We start from the raw sequence: 20,374 nt of genomic DNA, 5'->3' as shown, positions 1-20,374 counted from the left end.
AAATAATCTTATTTTACATACCAATCCCATTTCCCTCTCCCTCTCATTCTCCCATCCCCCCCCCACTTCACCCCCTATCCACTCCTCAGAGACAATGAGGCCTCTCATGGGGAGTCAACAAAGTCTGTCACATCATCTGAGGCAGGACCAAGTCCCTCCTCCCTGTATCTTCGCTGAGCAAGGAATCCCTCCATAGGGAATGGGCTCCAAAGAGACAGTTCCTACACTAGGGATAAATACTGGTTCCACTGCTAGTGGCCCCACGAACTGCCCATGCCACACAACTGACACCCACACTCAGAGGGCCAGCTGTCAGTCCAGGGTCAGTGAACTCCCACTAGCTCAGGTCAGCTGCTTCTATGGGTATCCCCATCACAGTCTTGGGCCCTAGGGAAACTCCCAGGAGAGCACAAGGATGACCCCAGCTAAGCATCTAAGCAATAGTGGAGAGGGTACCTAAACTGCCCTTCCCTGTAATCAGATTGATGGCTACCTTAATTGTCATCGTAGAACCTTCTTCTAGTAACTGATGGAAGCAGATGCAGAGATCCATAGCTAAGCACTGGGCTGAACTCCTGGAGTCCAGTCAGAGAGGGAGGAGCAATATCATGAGCAAAGGGGCCAAGGGAATGTTACTTTTTTTCTAATGTAACGTTATTTTTATTTACTGTATCTATTTGTCCAACACTTTCAGATAAACTTTTTTTAATGCCTCAATATCAGAATCTGCATAATTTATAAACAATAAAAGATTGTTCAGCTCACCATTGTGAAAGTTTTTCAATTCCACATTCACACATTATTCAATTCACAATTCACCTGGCACACGTCCTGCCTGATGTCCCTCTTGCCACCTCACGATGGCAGTTCAGTTTCCACACGCGCTTCGATGGGGCCGGGCACTCATGGTCCATCTCTTTCCCCATCTCCTACGACCCCCTTAGTGCTCCTGGCACTGCGGAGGGAGGCGTGGCCCTGTATCTCACTTGCCTTCGCAGCTTCAGGGTCCAGCCCAGTGTACAGCACATCCTCAGTGAAACTTCCTGGATCCAAGCATGAATAAACAACAGTGGGTGAACAAATAATTCCTCATAATCTGTCACCTTGCTTTCAGGGTCTCCTCAACAACCTGGCCCACATTTCTCTGCCAGGTGACTCCTCTAGAATGATGGTCTGAACGTAGGAATCCACTTTCGTACTTTCAGATGCTTCCACTGGCTGCAGGGCCTTCAGAGTTCAGGCCTTTTCATCTCCCCTGGAAGCAGCCTTTGCTCCCACTCCCTGAGCCCCTTCCTTCCCGCTCTCTGACCCAGCCTTTCAGGGCCTTTCTTCCCTTGGCATCTTGCTCTCTGACTACTTGGCCTCCAATGCTAGTGCTTCCTGTTAACTCACGTTTTCCCAAGTACGGTGGGCCTTTTTCCTGTGGAGGGATGATTACGGTAAGAATCCCAATCTCTTCATGACTTCCTGCATGGCTACTGTTGGATACAGGAGGTAGCATTGGTGAGATACAGTAACTGGTCTAAAAAGGCACTTGAACACTTGATTGTTCAGCATTTTGTGTAAGAAAGGTCCACAGTGGAAGAGGAAGAGAGGGGAGCAGAAGGACACACGGACCAAAGGAAAGGGGAAAAAGCAAGCTCAATGCTTCCTGAACAACATGGAACACTTACAGGGGAACATCCCTCAGCGCCCAGGTGGGAGAGGAGTCAGCCTAAAATGCCCACGGCGACCTGCTGGAGAAAGGTACAACCACTTGTTCAAAGGACTCCTTTGCACCTATACCCTTCTGTTATTCCTTACACAGGTATACACCCTCCGTGACAAGGCCAGCCAGGACCAGGGCACGGCCCAGATATGCCTGTGTACTAAAGAGGGAGCCCCGAATTTCTCATTTTTCCAGCACCCAGTGACTAGACCAGGAGGCCATGTCTGGGCACTGAGGCATAGCTAAGCTGACTGGCTTGCTGAGAGATGAACCCCAACCCTTTCCTCCTTAGCTAGCCTTGAGCCCCACTCCAAATGAGGGGAAGTAAAATTAGCATGCTTGACAGCCCTAGGTTTTCACAAGCGAAGCCCCCCTGGAGCTCCTGTGGGAAGGGCAGACCCTCTTTAGGGCAAGATTTGGTTGATATCAGCTGTCCCCTTCCACTAAGAAGGCCTGCTGGAAGCGCAACGTCTAACTCAAGTCACCTGAGTAGAACACAATGAACTGGAAATTGGTCTTGGAAGGAACTAAAGAAATACAGTTTATCATCTGCTAATGAACAAAGGCATCAGGCAGAACTGGAGGAAGCCGAGAAAGAGGCGAGACCCGGAGCAATGAGTGACCTCTGAGTGTAGAATCCCACAGAGGCTAGCAGTTTGACATCCCGAGCCCAGACAGTCTGCCTTCTGTCTCACCTTGCCTACCAGGCCGAGGACTGGATGCTTGCAGAGTGGAGCGTCCTCCTCCTGCAGTTTCAGGACCATAAGCACAACGACAGAAGGAAACAACATCAAACGGAGGATTCACAATGAAGCTACTGCATGAAACCGCACCTGCCTTCCTCGGGGCTTCTGGTTAGGAGAGATAACTCAATATCCTTAATGCTCAAACCACTGTTACTTGCAGTCAATTGCATATGCAAATTGGTACAATCTCTAAGGAATGTAACTTGGCAATATATTTCTATTTTGAATGCACATAACTCCTGGCCTGATAATTCTACTTATCGAAATTTCTCCCACAGATATACTCACACAGGGATCAAAGAGGTATACTTAAATATATTAATTACAACGGTACGTATGTAACAATGTGGTTAGGTAGATTATGGTGTATCCATAAAATGGAATACACACTGACTTTAAAAAGAAAGACTCAGGTCTGTGTACAGGAGAGAGAAATTATATTCCAGATGTATTAAAGGAAGGAAGTGAGATGGGTAATGGCTGAAAACGGATGCTAGGGATGTGGAAATATTTCAATGCCATCTTTTGTAAATGTATTATGGAGATTTAAATTTTTCCAAACTATAAAATTTAAATACGAGATAAAGAGTAGTAGCATGAATTAGTGTGGGTTTTTAAAAACCCAACTAAAAACTAATTAGTATTCATTTTTAATTAGCATTAGTTTTTAAGAGAAAATATGTAGGGGAACACACACACACACATATATATATATGCACTAGTCTGCCTGTCAATAATCTCACTGATTCCCTAAACTGAATATACTCAGCATGTGTTCCTCTTCTCGGTCAACACATTTCTAAAGCACTGCTCATGCTTGCACTTTCTGACTTCCACATACACACATCTTGATTTTCTCTTTCCCACCTTTATTCCTTTATTTCCTTCAATAAATACGTGTAGGGAATGGGAGTGTAGTTCAGTGGTAGAACACATACATAGCACCAAGAAATCAATACCTATTAGGAATAAAACAACCAGGTTCAAACAAAGCAATACAAGACAATTCTGAGACATTTGGAGAACTATGATGTCCTAGGGTTTCTATTGCTGCAACGAAACATCATGACCAAAAAACAAGTTGGGGGAAGAAAGGGTTTGTTTGGTTTACACTTCCATATCACCAAAGGAAGTCAGCACAGGAACTCAAGCGGGGCAGGACCTGGAGGCAGGAGCTGATGCAGAGGCCACCGAGGGGAGCTGCTTGCTGGCTTGCTTCCCCTGGCCTGCTCAGCCCACCTTCTTAGAGAACCCAGGACCACCCGCCCAAGGATGGCGCCACCCAGAATGGGCTGGGCCCTCCCCCATTGATCACTAACTGAGGAAAGCATTGCAGTTGGATCTCATGGAGGCATTTCCTCAGCTGAGGTTCCTTTCTCTCTAATGTCTCTGGCTTGTGTCAAGTTGACACATGAAACCAGTCAGTACATATGATGTATACTTTCATGGTGTTAAAGAATTGCTATTTTTGATAGTGATCTTATATAAAAAACAAACAAACAAAACAACTTACTTTTGCTGGGCAGTGGCAGCGGACACCTTTAATCCCAGCACTCGGGAGGCAGAGGCAGGTTACTCTCTGTGAATTCAAGACCAGCCTGGTGTACAGAGCAAGTTCCAGGACAGGTGCCAAAGCTATACAGAGAAATCCTGCCTCAAAAGACAAACAAACAAACAAACAAAAAATTTATTTTTTAGAAAGCACCCAAGTATTTGGGAGTATAAAAATATCATGGTGTCTGCAAATAGCTTTAAAATAATTTTGAAAAACTGAAGCTAAAATATGGAAAATGGTATTACATTTAGGTAATAAGTATAATTCATTATATTATTTCTTATTTTTCACTATTTTAGAAACTTTCATCTAAAAATATGTGTTAAACCCAGAAGACATGGTTTTTTAAATAAAAATCATAGTGCCGGATTTGGGATAAATCCCTGGGTCATGGAGGCCCCAGAGTTCTCCAAAACAATTGCTCTTGTCTACCCACCAGAATTTGGTAGTAAGGACCTACGGTTGAAAACACAACATACTTTGGTTGCGGAGCACAGAGAAATCAAGCTGGACTTGGCCTGAAAACTTCCTACTTGCTGGCCAGTTTACATAGTGCTAAAACACCCCCCTTTCTGGTGCTGTGACCCTATGATCCAGTTCCTCATGTGTGGTGACCCCCCCCAACCAAAAACTTATTTTCATCGCTATTTCATAGCTGTAATGTTGCTGCTGCTATGAATTGTAAAGTTAATATCTTAGGCGACCCCTGTGAAAGGGACCTCTGACCCCCAGCCCACAGGTTGAGAACCACTGTTCTAGCAGAGGCTATGCAGGTTGCTAGGAGAGAAACGCTATCCATGGTATTTCCCTCTGATGAGCCCTTCTTGCTATAAATTATCTTGCCAGGCAAGATGTGACCACTGGTGTAAAAGTGGCACAAGGTTATGGGGTAACCAATCACTTCTGGATTGGATTTGAGGTCTACGCCACAGAATGGAGCTGATGCCTTATACTATCAATCTGGTCAAAATCCCACAGTTAGAGAGTGTACAGGCCTTAGCGGGGAACCTGCTACTGTTCTCTTGCTAAATTAGCATGCTGTCAAACTGCCTTCTAAATATTCATGTTTATACCCAAAGATCATTGCTGCCCTCAACCTTAGCCAGGGAAACCTCCCTCTGAAGTGGTCAACAGTTAATCAGAGACTCCTAACTATTTGAAATGCTGAGAATGAGCGCTGAGCCCCCACAGGGATAGCTGTATCTGCTTCCACTCCCCAGACTCGGGGAACGTTAGAGACAGGGGGTGGGAAGAATGAAAGAGCTGGAGTGAGGAAGAGCACTGTGAGAGAGCATCTTCTGGGCATGAGGTGCCCATTGCACCCCTAAGCTTATGGTCACCTGAACAAACCTATACAAGATCAAGCCAACAAGATCAGCCAACACTCCAACATTAGCACTTGGAGATAAAGGGGGACAAAGAATGACACGTTGGGAGTGTCTTAGAGCTCCAGGAGAGCTGGGGTGCATAAGACCAGTATGCATTATTTACATATATATAATTGTCAGAGAAAAAATAAGATATTCTAGCTTTGTGCTTGGTAGGTACTGAGATCTTTAACTTGTTTATCAAAGTAACCTATCACCTCACAGAACGAGTTGTCTTTGGGGAACGTGCCTCCACCAAGTAGTCTCAAATGCATGTGACGGTTGCTCCCAGGACTCATCTTGAATCTGGTTTTCATGGTTCCTTTTACATCATCACCAAAAATATATTTTCCCAAGGTTAATATATATATATATACACACACATATATATATGTAAACACACACACACACCTTCACAGCGCCTCGAATCTAGAAGAATGCTCATACAGAGGTATACTAACACGACAACTGTGTGGTCCATGGTGACCTGGGATTCACCTCAGCAAATTATTCTTGGGCACCTACATGTTACTGGCATTGTGAAGGTATCAGAACTTCAAGAGAAAACGGCAAAGGCTCCTGTCCTCTGTCCACAATCAAAGAAGCCTCCCCAACAAAGGAAAGCAGGGTCTATGCAGAACAGGAGGCTCTGCAGTCCAAAGGGATGGACCAGCAGCCAGGAATCCCCACAGAGAAACTGGCAGGGGGCCGGGAGAAGCAAGTGCAGGTGCATGCGTATGTATGTACGTACGTGCGTGCGTGCGTGCGTGTATTTTGGAATTTGCAGGTTAGCAAACAATTCCTGTTTTGAAGGTCAAGAGGGAAAGAACACTACCTCTGTAGGGGCTTACACAAGAGAAAACAAATTTTGAAGACCAAATTCAGACCTTTAATTGTAGACACTAAAATTTAAATTTCTTATAATTTCCACATCAGAACCATTGTTCTTGTTTGTTTTCCAGCCATTTAACTAGGTAAAAGTCATTCTTATTTCTTGGGTGATACCAAACTAGGTCAGGTCAGGCAGGATTTGGGCTAGTCTGTGTCCTCCTACCCAATGTGACTGTCTGGTTTTTCCTGAGGTGAGTGATTGTTTCCAAAGTTGTTCTCAATTGGGGTGACCTCCATGGGTCTGATCAATTGTTCGCACCTGGGTCCCTGGCCCTCTCTAATCCTTAACAGCTGGGGTTATAAAATGTAAGCCCCGGTACCTGTTTCCTCCTCCTGGGAATCCAAGGATATTCCTGCCCAAATGAAGAAAATAATTGATCTGGGGCAGGAACCTGTCACCTGTCCCCATAACTGGTACAGAGCGTTCCTAAATGCTGAAGTGCTTGGAACTGCATTCTGTGTCTCCCTAAAGGCAGACCATCCTAGAGATCGGGTGTCTTTCGGGTACTAAAGAAAGACAACCGTCCAAAGCGTGGTACCTAATTCCCCCTCTGAGCAGCCCGGTTAGGTATGTAGACTATCGGAAGAGGCAGCCGGCGGAGTCCTTGCTCACTAGCCACCCTGTCCCCAAGCGGACTTCTGTAGTCACTATCCCGGCTGCTCCCCGCGGAGCTGGAAGCGCCATCCCAAGGGACCGATCCTTAAGCCACCGCGGCGCAGAAGCCGCTGGCGCGACCTCGAGGACTGCTGGCTCCTACCAAGAGTCCTCAAACTTGCACTCGAGGGCGCGGCTGAAGTCGTCCCTTGAGGCGCCCACAGCCCAGGCTCGTGCATGAAGCACTAGGCCACCACTAGCACCGTCGCTGCCCGGCGGGGCGGGGCGGGAATTGGCGCTCGCAGGGACCGGGGCTGGTTCGGCAGTTGCGCAAGTGGCACTGGGGCAGCTATAAGAAGGGGCAGGCAGGCATGGAGCCCTGGAGAAATCCCCGCGCCAGCAGCTGCAAGGTAAGGCCCTGGGCATGATTTCTCCTTCTCTGTCAGTCCTTGGTGCACCACAACACCCCGCCTAATTCTGAAACTCAGAGAAACTGAGGCAGAAGGGAGGTAGTGTGGACGGCTTGGTGCTTTACTTTAAAGTAGGTAGCTTTACTAGACAGAGGGAAGGCGGCTGGGAGTCGAATTCCAGAGTGGACCGGCCTCTACCCACAGGGCACCAACCTGTTCTTGCAGAACCAGCCAGAACTCTAGGAGTGTATTTGGTCTACAGACTTGAGATGGTTAGGGAACCGAGATGATCAGGTCCCACGTCTGTCAGATGGACAGAGCAAGGCTGGGACATGCAAGGACGCAGCATTTCCGGGCTCCTGGAGGCTAGATACAGCCTGCTTTGCCGTAAAAGTTTATTTTCCAGTGAGTGTCTTGACTGGGAAATGGGCCTACCCACTACTAAAACTACTGTGGGTAGAAATACTGTCAGGAAGAACTCACTCCACCTACCCCCACCTCTGCAAAATGCACCCGAACTCACTTTATCTGCCCTCAAAGTCATGCAAATTATCTTCTTCGTGGACTGCCTCCACGAAGAAGCAGATCATGGGAAAGACCTATAGCCAGCACGTTTTTTACTGTTAGGCATTTCACCCAAGATGGTCAAATGCACATTGCCAGCCCGAAGCTCCAGCATGCCCCTCCTTCAGCTGTCCTTCTCTCTAGGGTTCCTGTGGACTGGATTGTGGGTGTGGCGCTCCTATACTCTTCTGTGCCTCACTGGGGAAAATGGTACCTTAAAAATGGGTCAGATACCAGGCTGTCTTGTGTGAATAGCTACGTGAGAGAGGATGGAGTAATTGAGTCATTGTGGTTAGAAGCATGGTATTCTGGAGAGGGAGATGGAGGGCAGGGACGTAGTGGCACCGTCCAGGGAGCACAGGCTCTCTGGGTACCCTTTGCAAAGTGGAAATGGACTTCCGGGAGTGACAGTAATATATATATATTAGAGTTCTTGATGGGCAGTGGTCAGCAGGGACTGGGGGAGCATTTCCAACCTTTCCCTAATCTGTATGATGTGTGCAACCAAATTTCAAAGGAGGACTATCTAACAGCTACCTCACTATCCTGGGAGTGAAAAGACCACAGTGATTGTGTATCTCAGTGAGACATGAAGAGAAGCACACACACGCACACACACACGCACACACAAACACACACACACAAAGAATTCTTTTCAGTTCTTTCTTTTCTCAAGCACCCAAGGATGCTGGGCTGAGGGGAACGTGTCCACGTTGGCTGGAGGAGCATCCTTCTCATATTTGGTACATCTTATAGCCAAAATAACAAACTCTTCTTGGTATCTGCGAGAAATACTTTCCTCCCTCTCTGTTCCAGGAAAAAATAATAATAAAAGAGCCAGGGCCAGAGCCAGGGAAGTTGCAATGAATTCTTGTCCATCAGCCCCAGGCAGATGCCTCTCGTGGCTGAGTGACCCATGTGCCATGCAGAAATGGCCGCCTAAGAACACTCTCTTTTCAGAGCCTTAGTCATTCTTCTAGAGGCACAGGGGGCCAGAGAGGGAGACGGAGCAGGGTCTTCGGTGACGTGGAATTCCTGTGGGGTAGGGGTATACATGAGCTTTCTAGCCCATGGACACAGCCTTGAAATGCTTCCCTGTCCATACAGTTGCCTCCTAGAAATGCAGAGAGAGAGGTTTAGTTTCCATGGAAAAACAGGATGTCTGGTGCTCAGATACACAAGGCTCCTTTGCACTTGTTCCCCACGCAACAACAGGCATGCCCTGCCCTCCGGCAAACTACATGCTCCCATCTCTCCTGTCATCTATGAGCGCTCTGAATCTATAATCATGTCCATTCACCTGAACCACAGACTCAGCCCTCACCTGTGTGCACTCAGGAGTACCAGAGTTCTGCAGGGGAGTCACAAAGCTGGCAGGGGGTGGGGGGAGCTCAGCATGGGTCCCCAGACAGTGCTGGGGGTGGGGGGGACAGGCTCCTGAATGGGTCAGGAGTCACTTGCAATGACAGGCCACAGGAAGCTGAAAGACATCGGAACTATGTAGGGGCTGGGGACACAGAAAGTAAACAGAGGCGATCCAAAGTGTTGGGAAAAGAGAAAGGTGGACACCAAAGCATTTTAAGACAGCTTCGTAGGCATGTCTGTGGGGGCAAAAGTGAAGTCTAAGACAGCAGCATGTACCTGTGATCTCAGCTAGAGGAAGGTAGAGGCAGGAAGACCGTTTAAGGTCAGTGTGGATAGCATGGTGAGTTCAAGGCCAGTCTGGGCTTTATGAGACTGACTCAGAACAAAGAAAGATAAATTTTTTTTCCAGATGGAAGCCTCCTTAATGATAGGTTAACCTGTTCAGCCAATGGAGATCAAGGATGGAGAATACTTTACTTATTCATTCAACAAAAATTGAATAAGCACCTGCTCTGTGTCAGGCCCTTGGGAGATGCTGAACCAAGTGCGGGTGTCGCTAATGGATTGTGGCACCCTCTTTCCGCGTGGCAGGAGCTCCAGTTCCCCTCCTGACAGTGCTCCAGGGAGCCACTGAAAATTGATCAGAGGTGACGCAGGAGTTGAAATCTATTTGCTTTCCCTGATGGGAATAGAGAGGATATGAGCCCCTCACCCACACTGCACCTACCAGCTGACAATGTCGGCATGATTTCCCAAGCAAGGCCTTTGGTTGCAGAGAAAAGAAAATTGTTCCTGCTAGCTTAGTGATTTTCAAATCGCTTACAGAGGCCAACATTTGAGGAATGGGCTGAAATCCCCAAGACTGTGTCACCTGCAGCAAAGGCGAATCTCTAAAAACATTTTTTAACAGTGTGCGTGTGCGCGTGCACACACATGCACGCACGAGAGTGTATGGAAGTCGGAAGACAACTTGCAGGAATCAACTGATTCCTTCTACCGCATGGGTCATTGTGGGAATTGATCTCAGGTCATTATTCTCGGTGGAAAGTGGTTTTACCCTCTGAGACATCTCACTGGCCTTTGTTTTTCTAGTTTGTGTGTGTGTCTCTGTGTGTGTGTGTGTGTGTGTGTGTGTGTGTGTGTGTGTGAGTGAGGGGGAGACACACATGTACCACAGAGAGCATGTGTAGTCTCCGGCATTTAGGTCCCAGGGATAGACTCAGATCATCAGTCTTGGTAATAACTGTCTTTATCCACTGAGCCATCTTGCCAGTCCAGCAGAAAAGCTTTTTAATAATCTGTACTTCAGTAAGGTAACTGTCGACCATAATTAACTGGACAATTCAAAATAGCTAATACAAAACCATTATTGAGAAGACAAAGAGATATCTCAGTGGGTAAAGTGTGTGTGTGTGTGTGCTAGTGAACACACACATTAAATATGTGTAAAAATTTTAAAGATTTAGTTTAAAGAAATAAATGTAGTAAAAACCCTAGTTTTGCTACGTTTAAGAGAGGAGGAGAGAGAGAGAGAGAGAGAGAGAGAGAGAGAGAGAGAGAGAGAGAGAGAGAGAGAGAGAGTGTGTGTGTGTGTTAGGTGCCCTCAGAGTCTAGAGGCGTCTGGTCTTCCTGGATCTATAATTACCGGAGGCCTGTGAACAGCTTGGCATGGGTGCTGGGAACTGAACTCTGGTCCTCTGGAGCAGCAAGCAGTATGCTTTTTTAACCACTGAGCCATCTCTTCCACCCCCAGGAAACATTTTTAAAGAAGTCATACTTCCTAGCTAACATTCCCTGTACTCAGTTGCGGTAGACATCTTTCCTCTCTGCCCACACTCCTCTGAGCATCTGAGAATTGCTCTTCTTCTCTCTCTGCCTTGAGATCAGCATAATGTCCTCCTATTCTATTCGTGTTGCTGTGATGACAGTATTTCATTTATTTTATGGTGAATACTATTTCACTGTGGATACGTACCACGTTTTATTTATTCATCCATACCTCAATGGGCACTTAGATTGATTCCATATCTTGGTTATAAATAGGGAAGCAAAATATCTCTTTCACGTACTGGCTTCCTTCCTCTGGGTGCATACCTACCCAGAGAAAAGAACGGGCTGGGTCATAAGGTAGCTCTATTTTTAGTTTCTAGGGCCATCTCCACACTGTTTTCCATAGGGGCTGTATTCATTGATGGTTTCACTAGCAATGTACGAGCGTTCCCTTTCTCCACACCCCACCCCCCGGCATCTGCTATCTTTTGTCTTTTTGACAAAAGTCATTCTGAGGTCCGAGATGATATCTCACTGTGGTTTTGATTTGCATTTCTAAGATATTTTCATACGCTCCTTAGCCAAATATTATCTGAATTTAATTCATAGCAGCATACCAAAGATTACCCAAAAAAAATCTATAAAAATCTCGTGACGCGAGAAGAGAGAAAGAAGGGAGTGTGTTCTGGGTCTCTTGCTAACCTCTAGTATTGGAAAAGCTAGGCTGAGCTCCCCGGTGGCAGCTTAGCCAAGGATGCCTCTGTCACCCAGTGCTCCCCTGAATGTCGTTTCCCCCATTGCTGCACAGTGGGCAGGCCTGACCTGCTCTGCTGCCTTCCAGGCTGGATCTGAAGAAGCAGCCAGTGGGTGTATCCATCCCCACCCATCTTGTCCTGAAGGGTCTGCCCTGTCCCCCGGGTGGAAGGAAGGAGAGGGTGCTCACATCTGAGGCGACCATATCTTGGGGGAATTAGGGTGGTCTTGTCTGCAGGGAAGGCATGGTAGACGGTGGGAGCACAGAACCGCCCTGCAGGGATGTCGTTGGAGAATCATCTAACTGGGGGCAGGAGTCCAGCCACCCCGGTGAGATCAGAAAGAGGAAACTGGTGGGCCAGTGATGTAGCCCGCACGTCTCTTGGACCAGTCTTGAGGCTGTTTTCTAAAGACATATGTCACTGCCTGGAGCTGCCTCTGGGCCTCCCCTTTCTGTTCTTTTACCTTTCCTGTGTGCCCCCACTGTGGAGTCGCAGTCAAGAAGGTAGAATGTGGCAGGGTCTAGATGGCAGGGGAAGGCGGAAGGCCCTCAGAAGAGCTATCAAGTGAGATGATAGAAGGTGGGGATAACCTATCAGTGCCCAGCCTGCCCTTCAGCACGGTCCCTCCTCTTTCCAGACTCTACTGCTACGGTCCCCAAGTGAGGGACACAGTGTCCCTCAGCATTTTAGCTATTCCTCTGCCAGCTCTTAGACTATAATCACTCTCAAGTATTTAAACCCACTTAGGAAACTTCTAAAAAGGAAAGGGTTTGTGGCCTCAGGTCCCTGGAACTACACTCACGGCCCCTATCCCCTAAGCTCCATCCACCCCCCAATTCTAACTGATCACACAGGTAATGTCCTAATGTCCTTAGAGTTGACCAAGGCCCTGAATTTATTTAAATGGTCAAGATTCCATTGTAATTAATGACATACATTCCTACACCAGAAGGACACTGTTTTGTTCTTTAATTTACTAACACTATTTATTTATTTAGGGTTTTTGTTTCTCTGAGACCATGTCTTGCACTGTAGCCCAGGCTAGCCTAAGATTTACAAGAAACTCTCCTGCCTCAGCCTCATAAATGCTAAAATCCCAGATATGCATGGGCCACCATTTAGTAGCCAAGAGCGGTCACGTGGCACTGCTGCTTCTCTTTGATTGGTCACATTGGGCTGTGTGACCGCACCTGATGGGAGAAGCTGGCAAGTATAGCGGTTCTTTTTCATGGCCGCACACCTCCCTTAGGACCCAGGAAAGAAAGAAAAATAAAGGCGCTGGGAACAACTAACATGGGCATGAATGTTGGTGTGTTCGTGTATGTGCGTGTGTTGCATAAGCGTGTTATGTGCTGCTGGGGTCATCGGTTCTCACCATGGCTTTGATCATGGATGGACCTGTGACCACTTCTCTCTGCAGCCCCCCCCCCCCCTAGAAACCTGGCCTCTCATCTTAGGCCTCCTTACTCAGCAGCGGCATCTCAGTTCCACGTTTTTAAAGCACTGCAATTTATTGCCGGAATCCACTGGGGCATATTATCCGTGCCGAGAGAGGGCTTGTAAACCCGTTTGTCCATTCCGATGGTTCGGGGTGGTCATTATGTGAAAATAGCTATGCTACGGCCATAGTTAATCTGGTAGTAAATTCTGTAAGGAAGGAGGATGTCGTCAACACATAAATCTTAGAAATGAATGCTGCACACTCTTGTGCTGCAGGGGAAAAGCCACAAGCACCAGGTACCCCGCTAGGATGCCTGTGGGCCAAGTGCCTGACTCAGAGTCAGCTGCAGGTGTGGTTGCCCAGAGCGCTTCAAGCTCTGCGCAGTAATTACAATAATTTTTAAGTAGCTGGCATTTACTCCCTCAACCCCGAGCCAGACACAAGCCAAGATAGGCAGGGATATTGAAAATTAATCTCATTTAGCCTTTGGAGCCAGCGCCAGTGTGTTAGCTCCATTTTACCAGTAGGATCAGATATTTTGGGACGTTGACTATCCTGCCCAGAGACACAAACATACAAACACAACAAAAACAGAGCCTGCCATCAAAGCCGGGGGCCTAAGTATCATACTTGGTTCCTTCATTGAGATTTCAGGGAACTAAGTGGGAGATATCAGCTGACAGACCCACTAATCTGTGGAGGATATGGTCGATGACTTCCAGGGGACACCTGAAATTTCTGAGAAGGCTAAGCCACTTACAGCCAATGATTCTTCCTATGCCTTGGAGCACAGACCCATAGAATGCAAATTCTTGAATGTTTATGCATCCTTTGGTCCCAGTTCTTGCTTTCGGGTCATTATTAAATTAAATAAAGGTTAACAGGAACACACTGTGATTCCATGACGGTTGATCTGATAACCAAGCAGCTATGTATCCAGTGTGGATGCCCTGGATGAGGGTGCCTCACATCCCAGGAGGCACAGGAGGAGACAGTACAAGACTTCATAAGACTACTCAGCATGGCACAATTAAAGGGCAATGAATTATTCATTTCTGAAATTTTCCATTTAATATTTTTGGGTCACAGATGACCAAGGATAGCTAAAACCTTGGCCAGCGAAGTTGCGGGTTGGGGCAGGAGGATGCTGTATTTCAATCTGTCCTTCACACATCCCAGCCTGCCATTTATCTTTTTGACTTTGGGAAAGTTGGCTCATCTTTCTGAGCCTCATTTGTTTTCTCTTCTGTACAGCTCAGATTAAAAAGAGCGTACCTTTAAGCAAGCACTATAAATAATATATAAGCAGCGTGCTCATTTTTGCTGTACTGCCAGCAGGTGAGTTATACTAATATTACCCGACGGTGGCAGTGCATCACCCGTCCCCACCAGGACCCAGATGAGGAAGGGCACAAACAGGGAAAGGCAGTTTTTTTCTACTGTCTCTACACTCGGCATCCTAATACTTACGGATATCGTTATTATTCCAGCTCACACACACACCCTTAGCTTGGATCACTGGCTACAGACTTGCAGACATTTAACTTTATTACCGTTTTGCCTCGTGCATCTCATCAAGCCTGTGTTTCTTAATCAAGAATCTGCATAGTGTTAATTTAAAAGCCCATGGTTTCATGACTGAGATTTCCAGCATCCTAAGTAGACGTGCTGTGTTCTCTCCTTCCTCCACACCGTTACACTTCTGGTCTCTTGGACACATGTGGACACTCTATTCTCCCAGCCCCTTCTCGGTCTTCAACACCAGCCAAGGCGACCTCCTCTGGGCTCCTGCGATGTCTCACACTTGTCTTCCTGCACTGAGACAGTCTATGGCTTGTCTGTCCCTCTGTTACACTGAGGCCCGGAGTGTGGGAAGCATCTTCCATCCTTGGTGCACTGTGTGGTGGAGAAATGCTGCTAAGAATCAGGTTCCCACCGGGAGAGGAAGGAATGTATAAGTCAGTAATGAAGGTCGGTCGTATGGGACAGCAACAGGCTGTGAGGGAAGAACCAGGCGGCACAGAGTCCTAATAACGGAGGAGTGAGAGAAGCACTTCCCAACTCCTCCAGCTCCTTCGCATGCCTTAGCTAAGATGCTTCACGAAAGCTCAGAGACAGACAGAGTCTAGGGAGAGAGGTGGGGTTTTGAGTGGGTAGGTGATACACCTTAAAGTTAGGCACTGAGCAAACTGCTACATTCAACCCAGATCTTAAGAGTTGGTTTCCCGGGGCTGGAGAGTTGGCTCAGTGGTTAAGAGCATTGCCTGCTCTTCCGAAGGTCCTGAGTTCAATTCCCGGCAACCACATGGTGGCTCACAACCATCTGTAATGAGGTCTGGTGCCCTCTTCTGGCCTGCAGACATACACACAGACAGAATATTGTATACATAATAAATAAATAAATATTTAAAAAAAATAAAGAGTTGGTTTCCCTTGAAACATGCAACGAAGCCCCCATCATCATCACATCTATCTGCCAAGTACTGCCCTATAATCTATAGGGCACATCGCTGTGGTTTTATTGATCTGTCAATAACCTTCCCAAGGGGATGCATTTCATTAACCTAGCTTCCATAATGAACTGTCTTGGACGTTGAGAAGATGGTAGCTGGCTAGGGAAGAAAGCAAATCTTACCCGTCCACTTCTGACAGCAGGCAGGCAACAGGGCGGGTGGATGGATTTACACGGGGCTCTTGAAAAGCATCATTTCTTCTGTTTGCAGGACCAGGAAGATCCCAGGAAGGAAAATGTGCTGGAGACCCCTGTGCCAGTTTCTGTGGCTTTGGTCCTATCTGTCCTATGTTCAAGCTGTGCCTATCCAGAAAGTCCAGGATGACACCAAAACCCTCATCAAGACCATTGTCACCAGGATCAATGACATTTCACACACGGTACGGAAACTCTAGAGGACAAAGGAAAAGTGGGGCTGGAGCCAGAGAGAGAAACCCATTGAACACTTTCTGGGCGCCAGGCACATCCTGGAAGCTGAGAACTTATAAGCCTAGGGTGTCCATTCATTCTGGTAATGGCTGTTGACCCCTCTGATGGCTGGAATCCAGAGTTGAGTGATTTTAATTCCAAATCCAGCACCTAGACAGCTAGCTCACCGTGGCTCGAATTCTCAGCCACTTCAAGGGATTTGACTCTGTCATATACTCCCATGAAGAAATTATAGATTCTGTGATATCATACAGGTTACTCAGTTCATTTTCACTCTGCCACAGGAAACCCCGCCCTCAGTGGCTAGCTGAGTGTGTAAGGTTCACATTGGGGAGACCCATGCTCCCCTGCTCTATAGATCACTACCTCCCCGCCCCCTCAGCCTTTGGTTTCTGTTTCATTCTCCTTCCTTCCTGAAACTCCTTCCTGGAATCCTAGTATGGAGGACCGCAGGAACCCCTAAAGGTTCCGGTGTTGCACTGACAGGTGACCAGACTCCCAGTGTCTCCACTTGTACACAGCAGGGTCATAGGGCTCTAACAATTTTAGCTACAGCTCTCCTGCCTGTTGCTCACCCTCCTTTCAAAGTCTCACAGAAGAGCACTCTTCGTCATCTTTCAAAAGTAGTCATCAGGGCCACACACAGGAGACCCAACTACCGAAATGTGGGCAGCAATGGGAGACGTCCACCGGGGTGGGAAGAGCCCTCCCTGGAAACCAGAGTCGCTGGAGTCGGGGAGGGGCGCGACTCTGCCCCCAAGGAGGGAGAACTACACAAGAATCTGACCAGGAGGGAGAGATCCAGAGTGGGGATAAGGAGTAGAGAGCTGGCAGGTCCCTCACAGATGTCCTTTGAGAAAGGAATTAGTTCGAAGTGACGGGAGGGGCGGCTGGGAATGAGCAGACATCTGGGAGACCAACTCAGTCAGCTGAACAGAGGAGATAAGGACCCTGACCAGGAAGGTGAGGAAGAAAGGAGGCAGTCCAGGCTCACAGACGGGATGGAGGGCTTTGGAGATGGATTCCCCTGCCATTTGCTGAGTATCTGCTCTTGCTTTGCTCCACACAGCAGTCGGTATCCGCCAAGCAGAGGGTCACTGGTTTGGACTTCATTCCTGGGCTCCACCCCATTCTGAGTTTGTCCAAGATGGACCAGACTCTCGCAGTCTACCAGCAGATCCTCACCAGTCTGCCTTCCCGAAACGTGGTGCAAATATCCAATGACCTCGAGAACCTCCGAGACCTCCTCCATCTGCTGGCCTCCTCCAAGAGCTGCTCCCTGCCTCGGACCAGTGACGTGCAGAAGCTAGAGAGCCTGGGCGGCATCCTGGAAGCCTCACTCTACTCCACAGAGGTGGTGGCTCTGAGCAGGCTGCAGGGCTCTCTGCAGGACATTCTGCGACAGTTGGACCTTAGCCCTGAATGCTGAGGTTTCAAGGACCATGCTGAGGGAAGAAACCTTGGCTTCCAGGTATCTCGGGGAGAAGACAGCCATGGGTACACACCCTCATCCATGTGTGCACATCCCACATCCGGGACTCTGTCCATCTCTCCCACTCCTCTAGGCCACCCTTCCAAAGGCATGACTCCACAACGCTTGACTAGAGATACACACACGATTCCGTGAGCACTAGGGGGCCAGTCTGCAGAGGTGACTCTCAGTCAGTTCTTCAGCAAGCATAGATAAGAACCGTCCTGCCCCCTCCCTGTACCTGCTTCACTGTGGCCCAGGGGACCAGAGGAAGGGGTGGGTCGAGCCTTTGGATTGTCTCAGAGTCTCTGGGGAGCACCATGAAGGCTGCCTCCACACACAGCTGGAAACTCCCAAGCAGCACACCTTGGAAGCACTTATTTATTTATTCTGCATTTTTCTTTGGATGGATTTGAAGCAAAGCGTTGGTTTTTCTTTCAGGTTTTGGGGGTCAGTCAGGGCTAGGGAGGCTCCTGGGGTGCTGTTTTCAACCCCATTGGTGGGTCTGCCTGAGGCAAACCTATTTTGAGAGACTGGAAGGTTGGGCTCTCCTGAACAAGAGCGAGCTGAGGTAGCTCTCAAGTCTGTCCTCTGGTGACTGGTTTTGTTTCTATTGTGACTGACTTTATGCAAACACTTTTGCAGTGGCATTGCCTGGAGCATAGGCTAGGTTATTATCAAAAGGAGATGAATTTTGTCAAGTGTAATATGTATCTATGTGCACCTAGGGGTAGAGGATGTGTTAGAGGGAGAGAGAAAGACTCAGAATGTGTTTTCTGAATAATGTATATGTGGTAGCCTTTTCTGACAGGGTGAGGCAATTGCCTCACCTTCTGAAACCACCTAGTATGGGTTTTGTGGAAAGAACGATTTAGAGCACACCAGGCACCCTTGGAGGGGGCTAAAGCCACAGGCCATTTTATTGGCATATCGCTGAGCTCAGGGAGTGAGGGTCCCACAGTCGAGACAGTGATCCCCAAGAAAAGGGTCCCTGGTGTGGCCCTCCAAGTTGTCCGGGGTTGATCCCACAATGGGTTTCTTAACGGGGCAGTAACCCTGGTAGGTGTCTGCCTGCTACTAAGCAGTTCTCATCTGATTGGCTCTTCCAAAGTAAAGCCATGTTTCCCACCCATTCTGCGGGGAGTTTTGGTCCAGTGGGAATGAGAAATCATTCAGCTGATGGTCCTGAGGCCTGGGCCAGCACTGCCGAGGAAGTGCCAGGGCCCCAGGCCAGGCTGCCAGAATTGCCCTTCGGGGCTGGAGGTCACGTTCCGGAGGATGAACAAAGGGGCTTGGGTTTTTCCACCACCCTGCACCCTTATGTCGCCAGCACTCTGTGTGTGGCGGATCAATGCAGGAAAAACTTGATCAAAAGCAATTCACTTTAAGACTGAGCGCTACTCTGTGCTCAGCCCTGACTGGTGCTATGGGCTTGAGAAGCTCACGAAATAAACACAAAAAAACAGGGGCTCACGTCCCTGCGGTAAGACCCTACTCACCGGTGTGCCAGGGTGGATACTGTACCAGGGCAACACCACACAGCTGTCTTCAATGGGTGGGAACAGCCTGAGCTGAGGGTGACAGTGCTCAGGGTGACCCCGCTTGTACTCTACAGCATCTGCATACTTTTCGGGGCATGGTAGCATCCGCTGCTATTGTCACACATCCGTTGACACAGGGTGACTGGGATCATAAAAAGAAGAAAATACAGGTTGAGGAGCTCTTATCCAAAATGCTTGGGACTAGGAAGTTTTGGACTTTTGAGTCTTTTCAGGCTTAGGTATCTCTGAGGACATATAATGAGATATCTTAGGGGTGGGACCCCAGTATAAACATGAAGTTCATTTATATTTCATAATATTATATATACACAGCTTGAAGGTGATTTTTATACAAAGTTTTTTTTAATAACATTAGGCGCATGAAACAAGATTTCACGGTGTGGAATTTCCTACCCGTGGCATCTTATCATTACTCAAAAACATTGGGTTCGGAAGCATTTTGGATCTTGGATTTTCTGTGAAGAGTTATTTAAACTATAATGTCAAACAGGTGACAGGACCAGACTAGAGACCAGTTCCTCAGCCCTGAAGGGTGTTCCTCCAGCCAGGGAATACACTCTGGAGGTGAACTGGACCCGGATTTGGGGTGCTGGCTAGAAGAGAGGAATCTGAGGCAGGTTTTGAAGGAGGTGAGGGATGTGGTTTCCTGCTAGAAGGACGTCGTTTTACTGGACGTCGGTACATGGAGGGTGGCAGTGTGAATGGGAGGGAGGTGAAGGGAAGACAAACAAGGAAGAACGGGAGGGAAAGGAAAAGGCTGGAAGGGCTTTATGGGCCACAAAAGTGGGTATCCAAAGAGTCCCAAGTGCCACAGTCTGGAGCAGGGGCGTGTGGCGGCTGGTGTCCCACTGCTCTGGGGTCCATGGTATGTCTGTCACCTTGGCCACCTCATCAAGCTAAAATGTTCTGAGCCTTTGCTCAGAAAACCCAGCACTACAGCTCATTCCCAGATTGTGAAACTTCCCATATGCAAAAATGCTTGTTTTTGGTTTTTTTTTTATATGACAACAACAAACTTGTTTTATTTTGTGTAAACTTAAATAAATTAACAATGCCTCCCTGCTTTGTTTTCTGTCTCCTGTGGTGGAGGGGCTTCAAGGGAGCTGTTTGTGTGTGACAGGGCAAGGCCTGGCTGGCGTCCAGCCATCACCCGGGTCAGCTCCACCCGGGCTTGGCCACAGCCAGCCGCCAGTTATTCAGGCAAAAGGATTACCCTAAAGCCCAGGGCTGGTC

The 20,374-nt window shown here is 47.9% G+C and overlaps 1 protein-coding gene across 1 annotated transcript; it reads left to right on the top strand.

Annotated features, from left to right (window-relative positions):
- The first annotated feature begins 7,257 nt into the window (after nt 1-7,257).
- Nucleotides 7,258-20,196, top strand: Lep (leptin). The gene is made up of 3 exons (XM_050141585.1): nt 7,258-7,272; nt 15,891-16,059; nt 17,178-20,196. Exons 2-3 carry the CDS (start codon nt 15,916-15,918, stop codon nt 17,535-17,537), a joined length of 504 nt encoding a protein of 167 aa, XP_049997542.1. The 5' UTR covers nt 7,258-7,272; nt 15,891-15,915; the 3' UTR covers nt 17,538-20,196.
- The last annotated feature ends 178 nt before the right edge of the window (nt 20,197-20,374 follow it).

The sequence above is a fragment of the Alexandromys fortis genome, unplaced genomic scaffold, assembly GCF_014885135.2.
Source record: "Alexandromys fortis isolate MF-2015 unplaced genomic scaffold, M_Fortis_MF-2015_v1.1 scaffold_44, whole genome shotgun sequence".
Taxonomy (NCBI): domain Eukaryota; kingdom Metazoa; phylum Chordata; class Mammalia; order Rodentia; family Cricetidae; genus Alexandromys; species Alexandromys fortis.
The sequence above is the reverse complement of the archived record's forward strand: the minus strand, read 5'-3'. Positions and strand labels throughout refer to the sequence as shown.